General features: G+C 39.1%; 1 protein-coding gene across 1 annotated transcript in view; it reads left to right on the top strand.

Annotated features, from left to right (window-relative positions):
* The window catches only part of SUGT1 (SGT1 homolog, MIS12 kinetochore complex assembly cochaperone), a 61,862-nt gene extending 41,261 nt beyond the window's left edge, over nucleotides 1-20,601 (top strand). Inside the window, exons 11-13 of the mRNA XM_036299191.1 lie at nucleotides 5,525-5,612; nucleotides 9,416-9,597; nucleotides 20,462-20,601. Of these exons, the coding sequence (XP_036155084.1) occupies nucleotides 5,525-5,612; nucleotides 9,416-9,597; nucleotides 20,462-20,563 (372 nt within the window). The 3' untranslated portion in view covers nucleotides 20,564-20,601. The remainder of the gene's footprint in view (nucleotides 1-5,524; nucleotides 5,613-9,415; nucleotides 9,598-20,461) is intronic.
* Nucleotides 20,602-21,920: the final 1,319 nt, after the last annotated feature.

Genomic DNA, 21,920 nt, shown 5'->3' with positions numbered 1-21,920 from the left:
ATGATGTCTGAGGCCAGTCTGGGTGGTGGTGAGGCTGGGCTTCTAGTCACAGCAGCTCTCCCCTTCAAGATGGCATGGTTTCTGAGCAAGAACAGCTGCCCTGGGAATCCCTGCAGTGGTAGCAGGGGCTCCCTGTCTAGTAGAGTCCAGCCTGCCAACCCCCAAGTCTCCTGCAGGATGTAACTGTCCCTCATTCACACACACACACACACACACACACACACACACACACACACACCCTGTACACGTGCTCCCTCACTGCCATCCTGCTGGCCACCATCTTGACTCCTCCTCAAATTATTTTTGACTAAGATTAAAATAGAATGATTTGTTAATGGTTGCAGTAAAAATATCTGAAATTGAACTGGTGGCAATTCTAGAATTATTTGCCAAAATCAAGACTTAAACTTCATTTTTAAAGCATCTGAAGTGAAGTAGGTGTAAAAAAGAATTTATAGAAAATTAGTTTCCCCAACCCCCTTTTACCTTTTAAAAAGGCTACTTTAAATGGTTTATTATGTGCAGCTATTTCAGTGAATGGATTAAGTATAATTTCTAGTTCAGGTTAACGTTTCTCAGTTGAATCAGGTTGTTACTACAAGCTTTGGCTTTATAAAGGCCTCTCTGTTTGGACTGCACAATTACTCAGGTTATAGTGGCTGTCAGTAGATGCTAGTGCTAGTATGTGTTGCTCTTTGGGTAAAACAAGGAACCTTTTATAGATAGTGCTTAGCATGGAAACATGGGGTTCGAATATAGGGTGCCCTGTGGTGGAGGCTAGTTAAGGATAATGTTTAAGTATATCCTGCTGGCCAGGTCTTCATTTCCAGATGAGTCAAAAATTAAAGGAGTAAGATGGCAGTTTTAAATTTTAGGATAATATTAATAACATTTTTTAGTACTGCTGTGTCATTGCCAGCTATTCAATTTCTGTCCCTTTTAGGTAAATATCAGCAATGGCAACTTAAAATAACCAGAGTGCAATACTGTGCATGAGAAAATGTTGGTGGTATTTTACTTTATAAAAATTAATCATAGTTTATTTTAGGGAATTCTAGAGATTCTAATGAAATAATTGTTTTTATTTATGTACTAGTAGCCCGGTGCATGAAATTCGTGCACTGGGGTAGGTGGGGGTGGGAAAGGGGCCCCTCAGTCTGGCCTTCACCCTCTTCAATCTGAGACCCCTCAGGGAATGTCCAGCTGCCTGTTTGTGCGCACACTTTTAACAGATAACAGCTCCATTGTTGTTTGTTTCTTATGCTTAAAACTATAGGAATTAGTAAGTATTCAAAGTGTGTATACATTTTGGGGGGACACCCTGTATATCTCTAGTCAGCGGTGAAAGAAACCAACAGCAGATTTGGAACCCCCAGACAGGGAACCTCGCTCACTCCCCACATGTCTCCCCACTTCACTTTCCACCTTCGTGGGCAGCAGGAGAATCAACGTTTTCTCTCATTAATTTGGAAAAGCACATCCTGTCACCTGCTGCCCGACAGGAGTGTGCTAGGCCCCAAGCAAGCGAGGCTCAGTCAGGGCAGCCTTCGCTCATGGGTGCTGGCACCCAAAATGCACATTCCTCCTCTACAGTCGCCCTGACTATCCCACTGTTTCACTGAGAGGACGGAATGCCTCTCCACCTCTGGGTTCTTGATCTTGAACGCTGACCGAAGGCACCTCAGCGAGGGCCGCCCGTGCCCACCAGGTGTGTCTGTCTGCATCTGCTCCCGCCTCAGCACCTGCATTAACCCCCTAGAGTGATCTCGTAGCTGCACTGGCCTCCGTGGGAACAGGGCATCACCACTCCGCCCTCTCACTGTCATCTCACAAGCACCCACCCTCAGCATCCAGAACACCCAGACACTCTCCAAAGGACGTGAGCGCATCAGAGAGGATGTGTGCACATCCTGTGGGGGTGTTAGGCATGCCGGGTTGATGGAAGTTTGGTGGAGAGGTGGGGGGAACTTGTGCACGCCTTGGTTTGCAACTGTTGCAGGCGCGGGAGGGTGACAGTGTGCTGGGGGATGTTTGCACGCCAGGGGGGGATGTGCACACAGGAGGCCTCAAGCTTTGCAGATCCGCAAACCCCCGTGGTGCGGCCAGGAGGACGTCAGTCTGGCCTGCCATGGTGGCTGTCCCTGCAATCCTGCAGCTTCTGGGCCAGGAGGTGGATCTTGCGCAGCCACTCCTGGGTGTTCATGGCCTGTAGGTGCTACTTTAGCTCAGCCTGCAGGCTCCGCTTGGCGCGCTCACAGCTGTCACCACCGCCATGTGGGGAGTACAGGCCGCCCTCCGCCGGCCTGCCTCCCCTGTCCAGAGGCACTCTGCGCTGCTCACCTGCCCAGAGTGACTGGGGCTGGGTGGAAGCCAGGCGTCCTGCCCTGCCCAACCCTGGCCGATCGCCCTTGTGCAAGCTGTTGCCCCGCCGGGAAGGGTCACGGATCCGAGCCCCAGGACTGCAGACAGCCTCAAGCACTGCCCCCGCCCAGCAGGGTCACAGATCCGGGTCCTGGGACAGCGGACAGCCTCCCGTGCTGCCCCCCGCCCGGCAGGGTCACAGATCTGGGTCCCGGGACAGCGGACAGCCTCCTGCGTTGCCCCCCGCCCGGCAGGGTCACAGATCCGTGTCTTGGTCCCTCGGACAGCCTCAAGCGCTGCCCCCTGCCCGGCAGGGTCACAGATTCGGGCCCGGGACTGTGGACAACCTTGCCTGCTGCCGCCTGCCTTCAGTATGCAAATTAACCGCCATCTTTTTGCTTCAGGGTGGGAGTCCCCACTGGAGTGCCTGGCCAGCCTGGATGACGGGGTGATGGCTGTTTGCAGCTGGTCACACCCCCTTCAGCAAGGGGGTCCCCACTGGGGTGCCTGGCCAGTCTGGGTGAGGGGCTGAGGGCCATTTTCAGGCTGGTGGGCGACTGAAGCTCCCAACCTCCCCTTTTTTTTCTTTTTCTTTTTTATTCTGGGATTTATTTACCTTCTATGACTGTCACTGGAGCTGAGAGCCGGCTTTAGCTCTGAGGCCCGGCTGCAGCTCTGAGACCGCGGCTGTTGAAAGCAGTTATCTGCGTTTGTTCTATAATTGAAACAGTGATGCGGTCTTGCTGGTTGAAGCCCAGCTGGCTGAAAGGTTTCTGGGGATTGTTTAGCTTCTATACTTGCAACATTGTTTCTTAGAGTGCAAGCTCAGAGGCCAGCACCGGCAGGTGGGGAAAGTTGGCTTCCTCCATCACTGGAGCAAGCAAGCCTCCTCTTCGCTTCGCTGCCTGGCTGCCGGCCGCCATCTTGGTTGGCAGTTAATTTGCATATTGCCCTGATTAGCCAATGGGAAGCGTGTTGGAAGTATAGTTAATTACCATGTTTGTCTATTATTAGATAGGATAATTTAAACATATATGTTAAATTAAGAATACTATAATTTTTGTCCCTTTCCCAGTGACATTTGTTTTATGTTTTCTCATTATGAAACAATTTTTTGTTACCTTTCTATGTTGCTAAAAAAAAAAATTTACGTAGAAGCCACATCCCTTCCATATCATCACTTAATGATTAAAATATTGAGGTGTATTTCTGTGATAAGTGTTTTGTTAAGGCATTTTAAAATGCAAGCTTTAAGGATTCACACACTAAATGCAGGTTGTAGAGAGATTACCAGTAATTGCTAATTTAAATTATTCATCTCAGCTAAAGGAGTCAGGTAACTAAGGTACGAATAGGCTTTTCTTTTTGTTAAATTTGCCTTTTTACAAACATGTTTTTATTGATTTTTAGAGAGAGAGGAAGGGAGAAGGATAGAGAGAAACATTGATGAAAGAGAAACATCATCTATTGGCTGCCCCCTACTGGGGATTGAACCTGCAAACCAGGCATGTGCCCTGACCTGGAATCGAGTTGGTGACCTCTTGGCTCATGGTCGACACTCAAGCATTGAGCCATACCAGCTGGGCAAGTTTTTTCTATTAATAAAAGTAATCTTTTTCTTAGGAAAAAAATGTTAGGATATAAAATTCTAATTTGATTCTTTTTTGTTGTTGTTACTCCTCATCCGAGGATTCCCCCACCCCCCACCCCACTGGTTTTTAGAGAAAGAGAGAGAGAAACATCAATGCGAGAGAGACACATGGTTTGATTGCCTCCCACACGTACCCCCAACTGGGCTGGGGATCAAGCCTGCAACCTCAGCCAACACTTTAACCACTGATCCAAACCTTCCATGGCTCTAATTTGATTCTTTTATTATTATTGTTATTTTAATCTAATTTGATTCTTAAGCTATTTGCATAATAAATATTACTGTTTACCATCACTATAAATCCTGGTTTTTGCTAGGCTAAAAATGGGGGTGAGGGCATTATTTGAATAAGGAAAAAAGGGTAGACACAAGTTATATGTGAGTGTATGTTAGGGTAAGTGTAGATTTTAGGGACAAGCCTTGATTAGAGAGTAAAATATGCTTTTAGAATAATGTTGACATTTTATTTTAATAAGTGACTTTAGCTTTCAGGAGCTGTTTATAATCTGCCTTATACCTTTTTTCCCCATCTATATTTTTCACTGCTCTAACATAAATCTTGGTCTTGAGGCAAATTGGGTTTCTCCCTACTCCCTGATGCACTGTGCCCCTTCACACCTCATGGCTCCAGTTTTAGGCTATTTCCTTTGCTTCTGGAGACCTACCCTGTCCACCATAGGAGGTACTCCTTCCTCTCACAGCTCTTCAAAGGTACCCTGAAATCTTACCTGTTCATATATAGGTGTGATGTCTCCTGAGCTTTTAGAACATTTATTTGCCTCTTTAGTAACTTTCATAGAAGGTCAAGAACATGTCTTAAATATTTTAAAAAATCTCATATCCCTGAAGACTATACCTTGCTCATAGTGGGAATTTAATAAGTATTGCATGAAGGATTGTGAAAATGTTGGTATTGTATTATTTTTTATACAGTGGAATGAATTTTCTCCACTCTAAAACAGGTTAATGTATATGTAAATGTACTAATTCGTTTAGGACAGGGTTTCTTGGTGGTTGACACTGTTCTATTTTGTGCTGGATAATTGTTTTATGGATATTGCCTTGTATCCATACTCTCTCCCTACTCTCTCCTCACTCTCTCCTCACTAGATGTCACTAGATGTCAGTGACATCTCCTCACTACTCTCTCCTCACTAGATGTCAGTAGTACTCCTTGTCCTCACCCCAGTTGTGAAGACCAACAGTGTCTCTTACATTGCCAAATGTTCCTGGGGAGTCAGTATGACTCCTGGTTGAGAACATTGCTTTAGAAGAAAAAAAGCATAGGGATTTCAAGATTCTTCTTAATTGTAGTTTATAATGTGTATGTTTTTGAAGGGCTTTTAAGTAAAAACAAATGTTTCAAAATTCTTCAAATTTAACCTTGTATAATTTAAGGAAACTATCTCAAGGACACTATTAATTCTTATAAAACTTTGATGACTTCAGAGAATTGCATTTTTTGTGTCTATTTTACATTGAATGATGGATTTTATTTGGTGTTTTCTGCAGATTGAAATTAAAATGAAAAAGTCAGAGGCTGTGAGATGGGAAAAGCTCGAGGGAGAAGAAGAGCCTAAGCCAAAACAGTTCGTAGCAGGTTTGTTTTCTGGCCTTGATGAGCTTTACATTCAAATTGTGTTATATAGTTGAAATTAAATAGTAATGAGCTTTCTTTTTGTTTTCATTATTTATGTTCCCAATATAAGACACATCGAGTATCATAAGGTTGCTCTATAATGAATACAAATTGGCTCGTCTTATGAAAGATCTGACTTCTTAAACTCTTAAGAGTACAAATGAATGGCAGCAAAAGCCTAGAGAAAATTTGAATTTATTGTTTACCTTGCAGTTTATGATATCAATTGGAGGTTGTTGTTTGTGGGTGTGTGTGTTGGCCTTTCCTATTTGTGCTTTTTTAGTTTTAAGTGGATTAGTAATTTACCGATATATTTTTTCCTCTTTCCTCTCCCTTCTTATTTATTCCTTTCTATGCTGATATTGTCAACTCTAATTTCCTGGAATTTCAGAGATTCACTGAATAAAGTATTCCTTGCACTATATGGTCTAATATAATGAATTTATATATAATATATTTTTATTGATTTCAGAGAGGAAGGGAGGGGGAGAGATAGATAGAAACATCAGTGATGAGAGAGAATCACTGATCGGCTCCCTCCTGCACAGCCCACACTGGGGATTGCAACCCGGTCATGTGTACTGACAGAGAATCGAACTGTGTCCTCCTGGTTTGTAGGTTGATGCTCAACCACTGAGCCATGCCGGCCGGGCTATTTCAGTTACTTTTAGATATTTCACTGCTTTCTTCTGTAACAGAAAACATATTTCCCTGTGGAACTTTTTAGAAAACAGATCATGCATTTTTATTATTTTTTATTTTGAAATAATTCTCATAATTATAATAATTCTCATAATTCATAAGTTGCAGAAATAGAGTTTCTATGTACCCTTCACCTAGCCTTCCTGGATGTTAATATTGTAACTAAGCTATAGAATAATTAGTAAAATTAGGAAACTGACACCAATAGATAATTTTTAAGAATGAAATTTGGGGCTGGATAATTAAGAATGGAATTTCAAGTTGGTATTTAAGCTATTTAACTAAGCTTCTGCATCTCACTTTATTTGAAATACATAGTAAAATATTATGTGCTTCTTTTAGGGCTGACTCCCATAGATTTTGGGGCTGAAGTTTATATATAGCTCAAAGAAACACTTTAAATGAAACACTTTAAATGTAGTATCTCATTTAATTCTAACAATGGCCCTATATAGTAGGCAGCCTAGTATTGTTTCTCCTAGTTTACAGGCTCAGAAAGGTTAAACAGCTTGTTTTAAGATCACCTAGCGTCTTTTATTGTCTAGGACAGTGATGGCGAACCTTCTGAGCTCGGCGTGTCAGCATTTTGAAAAACCCTAACTTAACTCTGGTGCCATGTCACATATAGAAGTTTTTTGATATTTGCAACCATAGTAAAACAAAGATGTATATTTTTGATATTTATTTTTATATATTTAAATGCCATTTAACAAAGAAAAATCAACCAAAAAAATGAGTTCATGTGTCACCTCTGACACGTGTGTCATAGGTTCGCCCTCACTGGTCTAGGACTAAACCCAGGTCTTCAGAGTCTGGGTCTGGTTCTTCTGTTAACCTGTTTTACTGGTTGTTTTTGCATTTTCTAACAATGAAAAGTCTCTGCTGACATGAGTATCTTTGCAGTTATTTGATATTATAGTGAACTAGAGGCCTGGTGCATGAAATTTGTGCACTTGGGAGGGTGTCCCTCAGCCCAGCCTGCGCCCTCTCACAATCTGGGAGCCCTCGGGGGATGCCGTCAGTCGGACGTCCATAGCACTGCCGTGGAAGCGGGAGAGGCTCCTGCCACCACTGCTATGCCCGCCAGCTGTGAGCCTGGCTTCTGGCTGAGCGGCCCTCCCCCTGTGGGAGTGCACTGACCACCAGGGGACAGCTCCTGTGTTGGTCAGTGCACATCATAGTGATTGGTCATTTGCATATTAGCCTTTTATTATACAGGATGAGCAAGGAAGTCAGGTTACTCTCAGTAATTCATCTACTACCTACAGGTGTTAAAATTTTTCTGAGATCAACTATAAAGGTTTTTTTAATTTTACAAACTTTTCTAAACTAAATGCTTTGCATATTCATAAAGATGCTATTCCTCCTGTCCTGTTATATTTTTGTAAGGAATTAATATGCTTGTCAGATTCCTGTGTACTGCAAGCTGCAGACTGCAGATAAGGGCACATTGCTTAACCTATCTGGGCAGTGGAAATTCGAACCTGTGTTCCCATCTTTCTGGGAAGTCTCATTAGGATGAATTTAATCCATGTTTCCTAGGCTCTTAATTTTCATGGCAAGTTAAAATTTTTCTTTGGCTACTAGTGATAATGTACAGAGATAGAGGAGATTACTAGTAGAGGAAGGTCGGTAGTATGTGAAAAATAGTATGCTTGCCCTGAATAAAACTGTGTGGTGTGTTGTAGTTTTGTTTTGTTTTGAGGCAAGGATAGGCAGGGAGAAAGTTGGTTTACCAGTGAAGAGAAAGGATGGAAAAACAGAATGAACAATTAGTAGTTTTCTCATTTACTTTGAGGAAGGGGATGTAGAGAGGCAGTAGTGGAAGAAGGACATTTAGATTAGTATTAATGTGTTCTAATATATTGATAGGAAATCTTTGAATCAGTTTTTTTTTAAATCTCTGTGTTGCATTGTCCAGTATAGTAGCTGCTAGCCACATGTACCTATTGAGCACTTGAAATATGACTAGCCTGATTTGAGATGTGCTCTCAGTGGAACATACATATTAAATTTTGAAGACTTAGTATGAAAAAAAGAAATAAATGCCGTAATGTTTTTATTTTATGTTGAAATGATACTATTTTGTGTATATTAGGTTAAATAAATATATTATTTAAATGCATTTCACCTGATTCTTTCTACTAAGGTGGCTACTAGAAATTTTTTAATTATATATGTGGCTCACATATGTGGCTTGCATTATATTTCTATTGGATAGTGAACAGAACTGCTCTTATAGCTACTGGGTAGGTTATTTACTTTTAAATTATTTATGTGCCAAGATCTTGATTCCTTTGGTCTTGGGGGCAGCCTTGACAGTGCCCTGAGTCCCTGGGCTGGTATCTGTCTGCCTGCAAGCAGCCTCCATTTATCCCAGGGTGCCCTATAAATACTGTTATTTGCTATGTGTGCATAGTGTGGGCATTGAACTCTAGGTCATCCCATATAGTATTTTTCAATATTATGGACCTGATTCTTATTATCTCCTATTGAAGTATTCTGATATTTTTAATGTGGGGAGAGAATGGATGAATTAACTCACTGCCGAATAGGATGGATAATTATTTACATTTGCAGTTTATTTCTACTCTGGAAGAAATATAAGTATCTTAGGAAAGGTCACATTTTTAACATTAAAATCTTGTCTATAAGAGAAATTTCTGAATGAAGCAACTTAAAAAACACATTAATTTTATAATTGTACTATCTTTGCAACTTTTCTGTAAATATAAAAAAGTTTCTATATACTTTTCACTTAGTTTCCCCTATTATTAACTTGAAGAATCTGTTTTTCATCTAATTTTGCATAATGTATCAAAAGTTTACATTTTATGGAACTAATTTGTTCAAAAGAGATTGCTATATTTTACATTATGTTGATTCAGTTTTTAGAAGTGTAAATTTAATTATTGATGTCTATCAGAAAGATACTTATTTCAAACATGAAGTTCAGTGAAATTCAATCACCTATTATTTGCTAAGGTGTTCTTTACACCATGGTAACAAAGTTTACATATTCTTGGCATAATCAACACATGTCACTTCTTTTTACTCTGTAGATGTAAAGAACCTATATCCATCATCATCTCTTTATACAAGAAATTGGGATAAATTGGTTGGAGAAATCAAGGAAGAAGAAAAGAATGAGAAGTTGGAGGGAGATGCAGCTTTAAACAAATTATTTCAGCAGATCTATTCAGATGGTTCTGATGAAGTGAAACGTGCCATGAACAAATCATTTGTAAGAATATAAACTTTAAAAATATATATTGTGGTAGTAAATTTCAGAAATTTTAAAAGAATAAGATCAAAATTTGAGTCCAAATTGCATGTATTATAGTTGGGAGATTTTTTTGAATAAGCTTTGTCTGGACATTTCTTCTTGCTCTAAACTTAGAATAATTACTGACGAAGTCGGAACTGGTGGAGGAGTTAAGAAACAAGTGGTTTACACCAAATATTTTTTATCATTGAGATAGAACTGGAAAGGCTTAAGAAATATCAAGGTTATAGTGGGTGATACAGAGTTATTCTAGTTAAATTTATCAGAATAGCTGAATGAGCTTCCATTGTTTACCTTACAACAGTTCTCATCCTGTGGGTCGTGAACGATGAAAATACATCCTGCATATCAGATATTTACATTACGATTCATAACAGTAGCAAAATTACAGTTATGAAGTAGCAACGAAAATAGTTTTATGGTTGGGGGTCACCACAACATGAGGAACTGTATTAAAGGGTGGCGGCATTAGGAAGGTTGAGAACCACTGGATAGTCTCAATGTCAGAGATGAAAAATACAGAAGGGAAACTTCCAGAACAGTGTTGGCAAGTGAAAGTACATATTATTATTCATTGGTTTTTTAATAATTTCTCTATTGATTAAGAAAATTCAGATTTTGCCAGGGCAGCATAAATGTTGTCTGTATTAGGCCTCAAGTTCTGAGATCTCAATGACAAGTCATCACTGTAGAATTATGTAGACTTTTTGCTTGAAGATGTAATCATTTGATTTTTACCAGTAGCATTGAAAATGTAACACACTTTTTTTTAATCCTCACTGAGGATATGTTTATTGATTTTTTTTTTAGAGAGAGAGGGAAGGGGGTGTAGGGGAAGAGAGAGAAGAAAGAAACATTGATGTGAGAGAGAAACATCAATCCATCGCCTCCCGTAGGTGCCCTGGAATGGAATCCATAGTCTTTTGGTGTAGGGGATGATGCCTCCAACCAACTGAGTTACTTGGCCAGGGCTGTAACTCTCTTCTTTTAAGGCATTTATATTACAGTAAATGTTAAAATTAACATTTACTAATTAATATTTAGTTAATCAGTGTGTTTGAGGTTTAGATACTCCACATAAATTACTATGTGGTAACTAGTCATGATTGTGCTTTTCACTGTTGACTTAAAAAATTTTTGTTTTAATTAGACTTTATTTTGAAATAGTTGTAGATTCACATGAGTTGTAAGAAATGAGGAATACTCCTTATATCCTTTAGTTTCCCTCAATTGAAACATTTTACAAAATTGTAGTACAACATTACAACCAGGATATTGACAGTTAAAGTACAGAACATTTCAATTGCCACAGGATCCCTCATCATTTTATAGCCATACTCACTTTGCTCCCACTCCTACCCCTTCTTAACCCTTGACAACCACTAATCTGGCAAGTCTTTGTCAGATATGTAATTCGCAGATATTTCTCACAGCCTGTAGCTTGTCTTTTCATTTTTTAAAAAAATACATTTTTTTATTGATTTCAGAGAAGACGGGAGAGGGAGAGAGAGAGATAGAAACATCAATGATGAGAGGGTCAATGATTGGCCGCCTCCTGCATGCCCCACACTGGAGGTCTAGCAGGCAACCAGGTCATGTGCCTTGACTGGGAATTGAACTGTGACCTCCTGGTTCATAGGTTGATGCTCAACCACTGAGTCAGGTTGTCTGGGCCACTTTTTCAATGTTCTTTGCAAAGCCAGAGTATTTCATTTGATGAAGTTTATCAGTTTTTTCCTTTGTGGATCATACTTTTGGTGTCAAATCTAGTATTTCTTAGTCTTGGATCTCAAAGATATTTTCCCACATTTTAAAAAAATCAAAGTTTTGTAGTTTTACGTATTACATTTAAGTCCATATCCATTTTGACTTAAAGTGTGAGATAATGGTTAAGGGTTTTTGTTTGTTTGTTTGTTTTAGCCTGTTTATATTCTATTACTCTACTTGTTAAAAAGATTGTCTTTCCTCCATTAAATTTCTTTTCACCTTTCTCAAAAATCAGTTGAGCATTTTGTGGGAGTCTGTTTCTGGGTTCTCTGTTCCATTGATCTACATGTCTCTCCCTTTGTTAATACCACAGCCTTGATTACTATAACTATATAAGTCTTGAAATTGGGCAGATTTATTCCTCCTACTTTATTCTTCATTTTTAAATTGTTTTATCCTAGTTCCTTTGCCTTTCCATATACATTTTAGAATACTTTGTCTATATGTACAAGAAATCCTGTTAGGAATTGCATTGAACTGTATATCAATTTGGAGAGATTGACATCTTTACTGTGTTGAATTTTCCAACCCATTTATTTAGCTTTTCTCTGATTCCTTTCATCAGCATTGTACAGTTTTCAGCATATAAATCCAGTACATGTTTTGGTAGATGTGCCTAAGTATTTAATTCTTTTTTTTGAGTGATTATAAATAGTATTATATTTGATATTGGTTTGTTGTTCATATCTAGAAATACAGTTGTGTTTTTTAAAAATGTTTGCTTTACATTCTGTGAATTTGTTGAACTTAGTAATTTTAGGAGATTTTTTTTGTAGATTTCTTTTGATCTAAGAAGAATAGATTCCTTCTGTTTTCTATATCATATTGTTTTCAAATATGGACTGTTTTATTTTTTCCTTTTATCTTCTTTTCTTGATATATTGCACTGGCTGGAACTTCTAGCACTGTGTTGAATAAGAGTGGACATCCCCATCTTCATTCTTTCACTATTAAGTATGTTGTACGTATTTTGTAGATGCTCAACCAAGGTGAAGTTCTGCTCTATTCATATTTTTTACTGAGCTTTTATATCATGAACAAATTGACTTGTTGAATGCTTTTCTGCATTGATCAATATAATAATGTGATTTTTTTTTAGCTTTACATGATTAATATGATTGATTTCTATTGTTGAACCAGCCTTGCAACCCTGGAATAAACCCCACTTTGTCATAGTGTAGAATTCTTGTTATATATTGCTCAATTCTATTTTCAAATACTTTATTAAGAATTTTTGTCTGTATTCATGAGGGAATTGGTCTGTAGTAGTCTCTTTTTTTTTGTACTTTGTCTGGTTTTGGTGTCAGGGTAATACTAACTTTATAAGAGGATTGGGAAGTGCTTTATCTCCTAGTTTTTTTTGGAAGAGCTTGGGTAGAATTGGGGTTCATTATTCTTTAAACATCTTTAAACCAGTGAAATCATCTGAGCCTGTTCATTTCTTTTGAGGGGATTTAAAATTGTTATTTTAGCCCAGCCAGTGTGGTTCAGTGGTTGTGCATTGACCCATGAACCAGGAGGTCACGGCTCTTTTCTCCGCCAGGGCACATGCCCGGGTTGCAGGCTCAATCCCCAGTGGGGGCATGCAAGAGGCAGCCAATCAATGATTCTCTCTCATCATTGATGTTTCATCCCTCTCTCCCTCTCCCTTCCTTTCTCTGAAATCAATAAAAACATTTTTTTAAAAAATTATGATTTTAAATATCCTAATAGCATATAGGACTATTCAAATTATCTGTTTCATATTGAGTGACTTGTGGTAGTTTGTGTTTTTGAGGAATTGGTCTATTTTGTGTAAGTTTTTAGTATTGGTAGTATTCCCTTGTTACCCTTTTGATGTCTGCAGGATTTCTGTGGTGATATTCTATTTCATTCCTATAATGGTAATTTGTGTCCTTTCTCTCTCTCTCTCTCTCTTTCTCTCTCTCTCTCTCTCTCTCTCTCTCTCCCTTTATCAGTCTTGCTAGAGGTTTGTCAACTTTGTTGATTTTTTTTTCAAAGAATCAGCTCTTTGTTGATGTTTAAAAACTTGTTTGCTATTTTTTTCTTTTTTTTTTTTTTTTGTTTTTTTTTTTTTGTTTTTGTTTTAATTAATTTATTTATTTATTTATTTTTTAATTAAATCTTTATTGTTCAGATTATTACATTTGTTCCTCTTTTTTTTCCCCCCATAACTCCCCTCCTCCCAGTTCCCGCCCCACCCTCCGCCCTCACTCCCCACCCACTGTCCTCATCCATAGGTGCACGATTTTTGTCCAGTCTCTTCCCGCATCTCCCACACCCCTTTCCCCCCCAGGAATAGTCAGTCCATTCCCTTTCTATGTCCCTGATTCTATTATAATCAACAGTTTATTCTGTTCATCAGATTATTTATTCACTTGATTCTTAGATTCACTTGTTGATAGATGCATATTTGTTGTTCATAATTTGTATCTTTACCTTTTTCTTCCTCTTCCCCTTCTTAAAGGATACCTTTCAGCATTTCATATAATCCTGGTTTGGTGGTGATGAACTCCTTTAGCTTTTCCTTATCTGTGAAGCTCTTTATCTGACCTTCAATTCTGAATGATAGCTTTGCTGGATAAAGTAATCTTGGTTGTAGGTTCTTGGCATTCATCACTTTGAATATTTCTTGCCACTCCCTTCTGGCCTGCAAAGTTTCTGTTGAGAAATCAGCTGACAGTCGTATGGGTATTCCCTTGTAGGTAACTGAGTTTCTTTCTCTTGCTGTTTTTAAGATTCTCTCTTTATCTTTTGCTCTTGGCATTTTAATTATGATGTGTCTTGGTGTGGTCCTCTTTGGATTCCTTTTGTTTGGGGTTCTCCGCGCTTCTTGGACCTGTAAGTCCATTTCTTTCACCAGGTGGGGGAAGTTTTCTGTCATTATTTCTTCAAATAGGTTTTCAATATCTTGCTCTCTCTCATCTTCTGGCACCCCTATAATTCTGATGTTGGTACGCTTGAAGCTGTCCCAGAGGCTCCTTACACTATCCTCGCATTTTTGGATTCTTTTTTCATTTTGCTTTTCCGGTTGGGTGTTTTTTGCTTCCTCGCATTTCAAATCATTGACTTGATTCTTGCGCTCCTCTGGTCTGCTGTCGGGAGTCTGTATAATATTCGTTATTTCAGTCCGTGTATGCTTAATTTCTAGTTGGTTCCCCAATATAAGATCGAGGGTCTTATTAGTTTTCTTGTAGATCTCATTAAGTTTATCGGCGGCTTCTAAACAGTTCTTGAGAGACCTTAAAAGTGTGGTTCTGAACTCTATATCTTCCATTGACAATTTTGTCCTGTTTCTTTGTCTCCGCATTTTGTTATGCTTCCTTGGTGCACCCCCTAGTGGTCTTTGTTCACAGTCTTATAGTTAAATCTTGATTGTTGTAGCTAATTCCAGGGAGGGTTTGACCTCCAGGCCAAGTGGCTATGAGAATCAGCTGTGTCAGCAGTGAGAGAACTTCTGTCCTCTAGGGAGGTGCTAATCTGGCGTTTGCCTGAGGCTATCCGGCAAATGCCTGTGTGCAGGGCTTGGGCGGGGCGGGTCGCACAGGATCAACAGGGTGGGCCGGAGAGAGCAGTTATGGCAGCTCTCAGTCCTGTCCCCAGGGGCTCTGCCTCTCTGAGTCCCAGCACCCGCTGCAAAGCTCAGAGAGAAAGCTGCACTCGCTCTGACCGAAGCCAGACAGTCCCGCTTCTCCCCTTTGAGTCTGGGTCCCTAAAGACTTGCCTGTATCTGGAGCTCAGAGTCTGCGACTCCCTCCTGATTGAAAACGCCAACCGCGCCCTCCGCCGCCAGCCCGCTTGCGCACTCCGCACCTCAGAATTTGACTTCAGCACTGCGCCTCCTCTGAGTGTCCGTATGCGTTTCTCTTTCCTCCTAGTTGTAGGACTTCCACTCAGGCAGCGTTCCTGTGGTTCTGGGTGATGTCCCTTCCGTTTTTTGGTTTCACTTTTGAAGTAGTTGTTCAAAGCAGCAAACTCCAGCGTTAACCTATGCCGCCATCTTGGTTCTCTCTCCCTATTTACATTTTAAAAAAAATCGCTATTTTTTTCTAAATTTTATTAATCTCTATTCTTTGCTATTTTCTTCCTCCTGCTTGCTTTGGGTTTATTTTGCCCCTACCCCCTTTTTTTCCCTGGGTTCTTCGTATGTGAGCTTAGATTGTTGGTTTGACTCTTTTCTGTTTGTTGTGTGGGTTTATATAATAAACTCTAGAGGCCCGGTGCATGAATTTGTGCATGGGTGGGGTCCGGCTGGCACACCCTGATTGGGGCTGATCAGGCTGGGCCAGTGGGGGGTGGGGGGGGTGGGAGGATGTAGGAGGTTGGCTGGCCAGCCCTGCCCCCGATCGGGGGGGGGGGGCCTGGAGGTGGTTGGCCAGCTAGCCCCGCCCCCTGGTCGAACTCCAGTGGAACTCCCGGTGGGGAGGTCAATTTGCGTATTAGCCTTTTATTATATAGGATTTCTAAGCAGGGTTTGAGCTGACACCCACAGTTTTTGATTGTTATATTTTCATTTTGATTCAGTTCAGGATGTATTTTGCTTTCAGTTGAGACTTGTCTCATAGATTGTTTAGAGGTATGTTTCCATTGATTGGAGAATTTCCTGTTGTTTTTCTATTACTGATTTCTAATTATTTCATTGTGGTGTGAGAATGTGTGCCATATGAATTACATACTTTTAAATTTGTTGATGTTTGTTTTATTGCCCAGGATTTGGTCTATCTTAACTAAACTTCCACTTGAAAAGAATGTATTCTGTTGTTACTGAGTGTAGTGTTCTATAAATATCAATTAGATTCTTTTGGTTGTTATTTTTGTTGAATTCCTCTATATCATTGCTGATTTTGTCTTTTCTAAAATTTATTTTATTGATTAAAGTATTACAAATAGTAATACATATGTTTCCTTTTTTCCCCCATTGACCTTCCCCTGGCCTCCCCTATCCCCTGGCACATCCCCCCCCCCCCCCCCCCCCGTGTCTTGTGTCTATTGGTTATGCTTACATGCATTCATACAAGTCCTTTGGTTGATCTCTCCCCCTTACCGCCACTCTCCCCTATCTTCCCTCTGAGGTTTGAGCATCCGATTGATGCTTCTCTGTCTCTGGATCTGTTTTTGTTCATCAGTTTATGTTGTTTATTATATTCCACAAATGAGTGAGATCATGTGATATTTATCTTACTCGGACTGGCTTATTTCACTTAGCATAATGCTCTCCAGTTCCATCCATGCTGTTGCAAATGGTTAGAGTTCTTTCTTTTTTACAGCAGCGTAGTATGCCATTGTGTAGATGTACTGCAGTTTTTTAATCCACTCATCTGCTGATGGGCACTTAGGCTATTTCCAAATCTTGGCTATTGTAAATTGTGCTGCTATGAACATAGGGGTGCATATATCCTTTGTGATTGGTGTTTCTGATTTCTTGGGATATATTCCTAGAAGTGGGATCACTGGGTTAAATGGGAGTTCTATTTTTAGTTTGAGGAAACTCCATACTGTTTTCCACAGTGGCTGCACCAGTCTGCATTCCCTTCAGCAGTGCACGAGGGTTCCTTTTTCTCCACATCCTCACCAGCACTTGTAATTTGTTGATTGGTTGATGACAGCCATTCTGACAGGTGTGAGATGGTACCTCATTGTCGTTTTGATTTGCATCATTCAGATGATTAGTGACTTTGAGCATGTTTTCATATGTCTCTTGGCCTTCCTTATGTCCTCTTTCAAAAAGTATCTATTTAGCCCTAACCGGTTTGGCTCAGTGGATAGAGCGTCAGCCTGCGGACTGAAGGGTCCCAGGTTCGATTCTGGTCAAGGGCATGTACCTTGGTTGCAGGCACATGCCCAGTGGGGAGTGTGCAGGGGGCAGCTGATCGATGTTTCTAACTCTCTATCCCTCTCCCTTCCTCTCTGTAGAAAAACCAATAAAATATATATTTTTTAAAAAGTATCTATTTAGGTCCATTGCCCATTTTTTGATTAGGTTGTTTATCTTTCTTTTGTTAAGTTGTATGAGTTCCCTGTAAATGTTGGACATTAAACCCTTATCAGAGATAACATTGGCAAATATGTTTTCCCATGCAGTGGGCTTTCTTGTTGCTTTGTTGATGGTTTCTTTTGCTTTGCAGAGCTTTTTATTTTGATGTAGTCCCATTTCTTTATTTTCTCTTTAGTTTCCATTGCCCTAGGACAGTGGTCGGCAAACTCATTAGTCAACAGAGCCAGATATCAACAGTACAACAATTGAAATTTTTTTTTTTTTTTTAAATATATTTTATTGATTTTTTACAGAGAGGAAGGGAGAGAGGGAGAGAGATAGAGAGTTAGAAACATCGATGAGAGAGAAACATCGATCAGCTGCCTCCTGCACACCTCCTACTGAGGGTGTGCCCGCAACCCAGGTACATGCCCTTGACCGGAATCGAACCTGGGACCCCTCAGTCCGCAAGCCGACGCTCTATCCATTGAGCCAAACCGGTTTCGGCTGAAATTTCTTTTGAGAGCCAAATTTTTTAAACTTGGCTCTGTTTCGTTGCTACTTTATAACTGTAATTTGCTACTGTTATGAATCATAATGTAAATATCTGATATGCAGGATGTATTTTCATTGTTACAAATGGAATATAATTAAAGCATAGTGATTAATCACAAAAATAATATGTAATTATATATGTGTTTTCCGATGGTCTTAGGCGACCCCTGTGAAAGGGTTGTTCGACCCCCAAAGGGGTCGCGACCCACAGGTTGAGAACTGCTGTGTTAGAGTCTTCTTATATTTGTTTCCCTCCCTCCCTCCCTTCCTCCCTCCCTCCCTCCCAGGTTCTTAGTTGTACTTAATGGGAACAATAGGAAAGAGCACATTTACTCCATGTCCCCAAGAAGAAGAAGTCAGTCTCAGTTTGACTTTCAAGAGCATGCCAGACAAGCAGTGTGTGAAATTTCTAAGATAGATTACAGGAGCTACGCCCATTTTCATACAGAAACTTTGCTAATTGTAGTGAACCGTGTGCATCCATTAAACAAGCCATCTGTTTGGCAGCATTGCCCTGGAACATACTTAGGGTTGCTTCTTTCCTTGTGGGAATACAAAAGAAACAAAATAGGGTCTATCATGTATGATCTTCCAGCCTAGTTGGGACAAAAAGACCATCATTTACAACAAGCATGTCAAACTCAAAGGCTAACACGGGCCAAATAAGCAAGGTTTAAGTTTATGTGGGCTGCAAAAAAACAAAAACTTCAATTTGCATGGAAACGTAGGTTTATTTTGATAGAGACATGCTGAATACAAAGGACTGAAATAAAAGAGTAATCATTAACATAAAATGATAAAACATTTTAATAAAAATTAATATTTTTTCTTGAACATTAACTTACCAGACACTGGATGACTGTACAAGTTAATAAGCATAACACAAATAAACCTATTTTTCTTGTTCTCTGAAGAGAAATATTTCCTGTTGCTCACACCAAACAAGTCAGTCCGAGACTAATGGCGTGGCAGTTGGCTGCTAAAATATTTGCTGCTAGTATTAGTGGAGAAACGGTGCGCCTGTGCGTAAGGCATGTAAGGGAAATGAGTGCAACATGATTACAGTAATCAGTCATTAGCGAATGTTGTAGCTTGTTATTAATAATTATTAATTTTAATTATTATATATTGTAATTATTTACAATAACAGGATATTGTAAAAATTAAGTCACGTAGTTTTTATTAAAACGTTTCTTACATACTGTTATATTGGTTGGGCTACAAAAATATTCGTTGTGGGCCGCATGCGGCCCACAGGCCACAAGTTTGACATGCTTGATGTACAATATAACCAGAGGAAAATGCTAAATTGTACTACAATCCATAAGAAGAGAGGGTAAATAAATATCAATGAATATGATCATATTATAAACTAAATATGCTTCCTTCAGTCCTCTTAAGAGTAGTTTATTATGTAGACTTGCCCAGTTTTATTCAGTATTTTATTTGAAGCCTACTAGGTGCCAGGCCCTTGTGCTTAGGTCTAGAATATAAGTATTACTAAAATATACTCCTTGTTTTTTAGGAGCTTTAGTTGGAGCCAAGGGTGGGAAACAGATATAAGAAGGCAGACACAAAGTTATAGCAGTGCAGTGTGATACATGTTTTATTTTTGGTAATTATGCTCATACAGAAGACAAATTTTGCAAGTGTAGAGTTCTGATAAGGGCCAAAGAAGGCAATAGAGATGTGGTGACATGATGTGTTTGGAGCATAACTAAAAACAGATAAAGAACTGGGATGAAAAAGAGTATCCCATGTAAAGGGAGCTTGGCAGAGAGTGTAGGGCAGCAGCTACAGTGAGGTTTCAGTGTAATAGTAGGGAATGTAACTTCACACATTTGTCAATAACACAGCTGATCAATTGTAAATGTTTAGATTTTAATAATTCATACTGTTCTTTGTTGTGATCCAAGTAAATGAATTTGTATTGCATTAGATAACAAATGTGCAGAAAAAATTTTAAGGTATTTATGAGTGTGCAAGGGGTTAATGGGTAGTATATTCAGTAGATGCTAAATAGATAACCAGTTCTTTACTGAAACACTGTATACCTGTGTGTGCACCTTCATTTAAAAAAATTTTTTCAGCAAATGCATATATTTGGTACAGAGAGAGAGCATTAAGAAAGGGCTCTTAAAGTTTTGTCGAACTATTGTAGAAAGAGTTTATTTTGCCTGGTCTTTACTGTCCTTGCAAAAGAAATTGCATCATCATTTTGTATGGGAGCCAATTTTATTTTCATCTGAAGGTAGTTTTTCCACATATAGCTCTATGCTGATTAGGAAAGGGAGACATGGTGCTTTATATGTGAACATGATGCTCCTACCTACGTACTCTAGACTTTTCAGATTTTATAGAACATGGTAACTTCTCTGGAAAGCTTAAGATTAAATAAAAATATTGTCTTGAGTTTTTATTGAGCCAAATATTGCTAATATTTGGGACTCTATATTCAAAGATTTTTAGAAGAAATATTTTGATTATATGGTCTAAGAATTAATCTATTTGTATTTCTTATTGCAGATGGAGTCTGGTGGTACAGTTTTGAGTACCAACTGGTCTGATGTAGGTAAAAGAAAAGTTGAAATCAATCCTCCTGATGATATGGAATGGAAAAAGTACTAAATAAATTAATTTGCTATTACTGTATTGCATATATTCACCTAATGCCCATTGTGTATTATTAATATTGCATTCTTGAATTTTGAACACTGAGTATCTTTTTCAAAGATTATACCTCTTTACCTCTCTGTGCTTTAGAAATTATTTTCCTTCAAGTGTTCAAAGAGTCTAATGAAGAATATAGGTCATATTTTATCACTCTATCCTTGAGGATTTTAGACATGCTGAGATGGAGTGAGGTATCATTTGCTACTAGATAGATTAGTTCTATCTAGTTGTGGGAATGGAGAAATTGTCCATTGGGTATCTTGGGTTATTGCCTTATTTTTGATGCAGTGTTCTGTTAATAATTTATCAGACTTGGCAACTTTGGGTGAGCATAGATTTTTCAACTTCAGTGTTATATTGTTTGCTTTAAAACTGCTTTTGAATTGAATTGTAAATACAGATTTTTCTGTGAAGAAGTTTGGCTTATTTACCTTTTTCTTAAGTTTTTAATGAGAAATTATTTATCACAGGGAATTTCCATTTGGTTCTTTTAATGAGAAGTCTTTGTAATTGCACTGGGATTTTGATCCTTCTCTTCCAAATTCCTGTATAAAACACAGACACCTGAGTTTAACATGCTGCAAATTTAACTGTACTGAAAGCCAGTCTGTGAAGATGAGAACAGAGTGATTTAAGGAAGCCCAACTTCACTTCGTGCTGCTTTTGCCTTACCAGGATTCCTGAAATTATAGCACTGGTGGTTTAGTTTGGTTTTTGTAGGATTTATTTATTTTTTCTTTATTAGAAAGCTTTTTCATATCCAGTGGTTACTTTGGTTTCAGCGGTTTAGGGTAGCTGCTAAGAGAGTAAATTAATATGTACCTATTTAGTAACATTTTATGATAAGGCACTACTCTGCCTTCATAGCTGAGGATAGGATGAATGGAAGGTAAATTTGCCATCATTTCAGCCTCTGAAAGAGTGAGAATTTAGCCTCTTCTAGTCATTTGATAATGAAGTTTAGGGTTGTTCATAAGGAAAATGGTGGAGTGATACCAGAGTATGCCCAAACCTGTTGTTATAGCTATTTAAGCATGGGGGGAGAGGGGAATGTCAGAGTGTTCACTAGTCCTTTTTGCCCGTTTGGAGTACAGGTTACATTTCTTTGTTCTTGAACACTGAAGGTAAAGGTACAATTACGTTCTTGATTGTATGAATTTCTAAAATTTTCCCCTTAGGGAAACTATTAGTGAATTTTTCATTCTCTATGTTAAATTTTCTCAATACTATTAGTCCTAAGGGATCGGTAGGATATTGCTGCAGAGGTGATGTCAGGGAAGAATACAGCACTACACCAGAGATAAGAATCTTA

This window comes from Myotis myotis, unplaced genomic scaffold (genome assembly GCF_014108235.1).
Source record: "Myotis myotis isolate mMyoMyo1 unplaced genomic scaffold, mMyoMyo1.p scaffold_m19_p_3, whole genome shotgun sequence".
NCBI lineage: Eukaryota > Metazoa > Chordata > Mammalia > Chiroptera > Vespertilionidae > Myotis > Myotis myotis.
The sequence above is the reverse complement of the archived record's forward strand: the minus strand, read 5'-3'. Positions and strand labels throughout refer to the sequence as shown.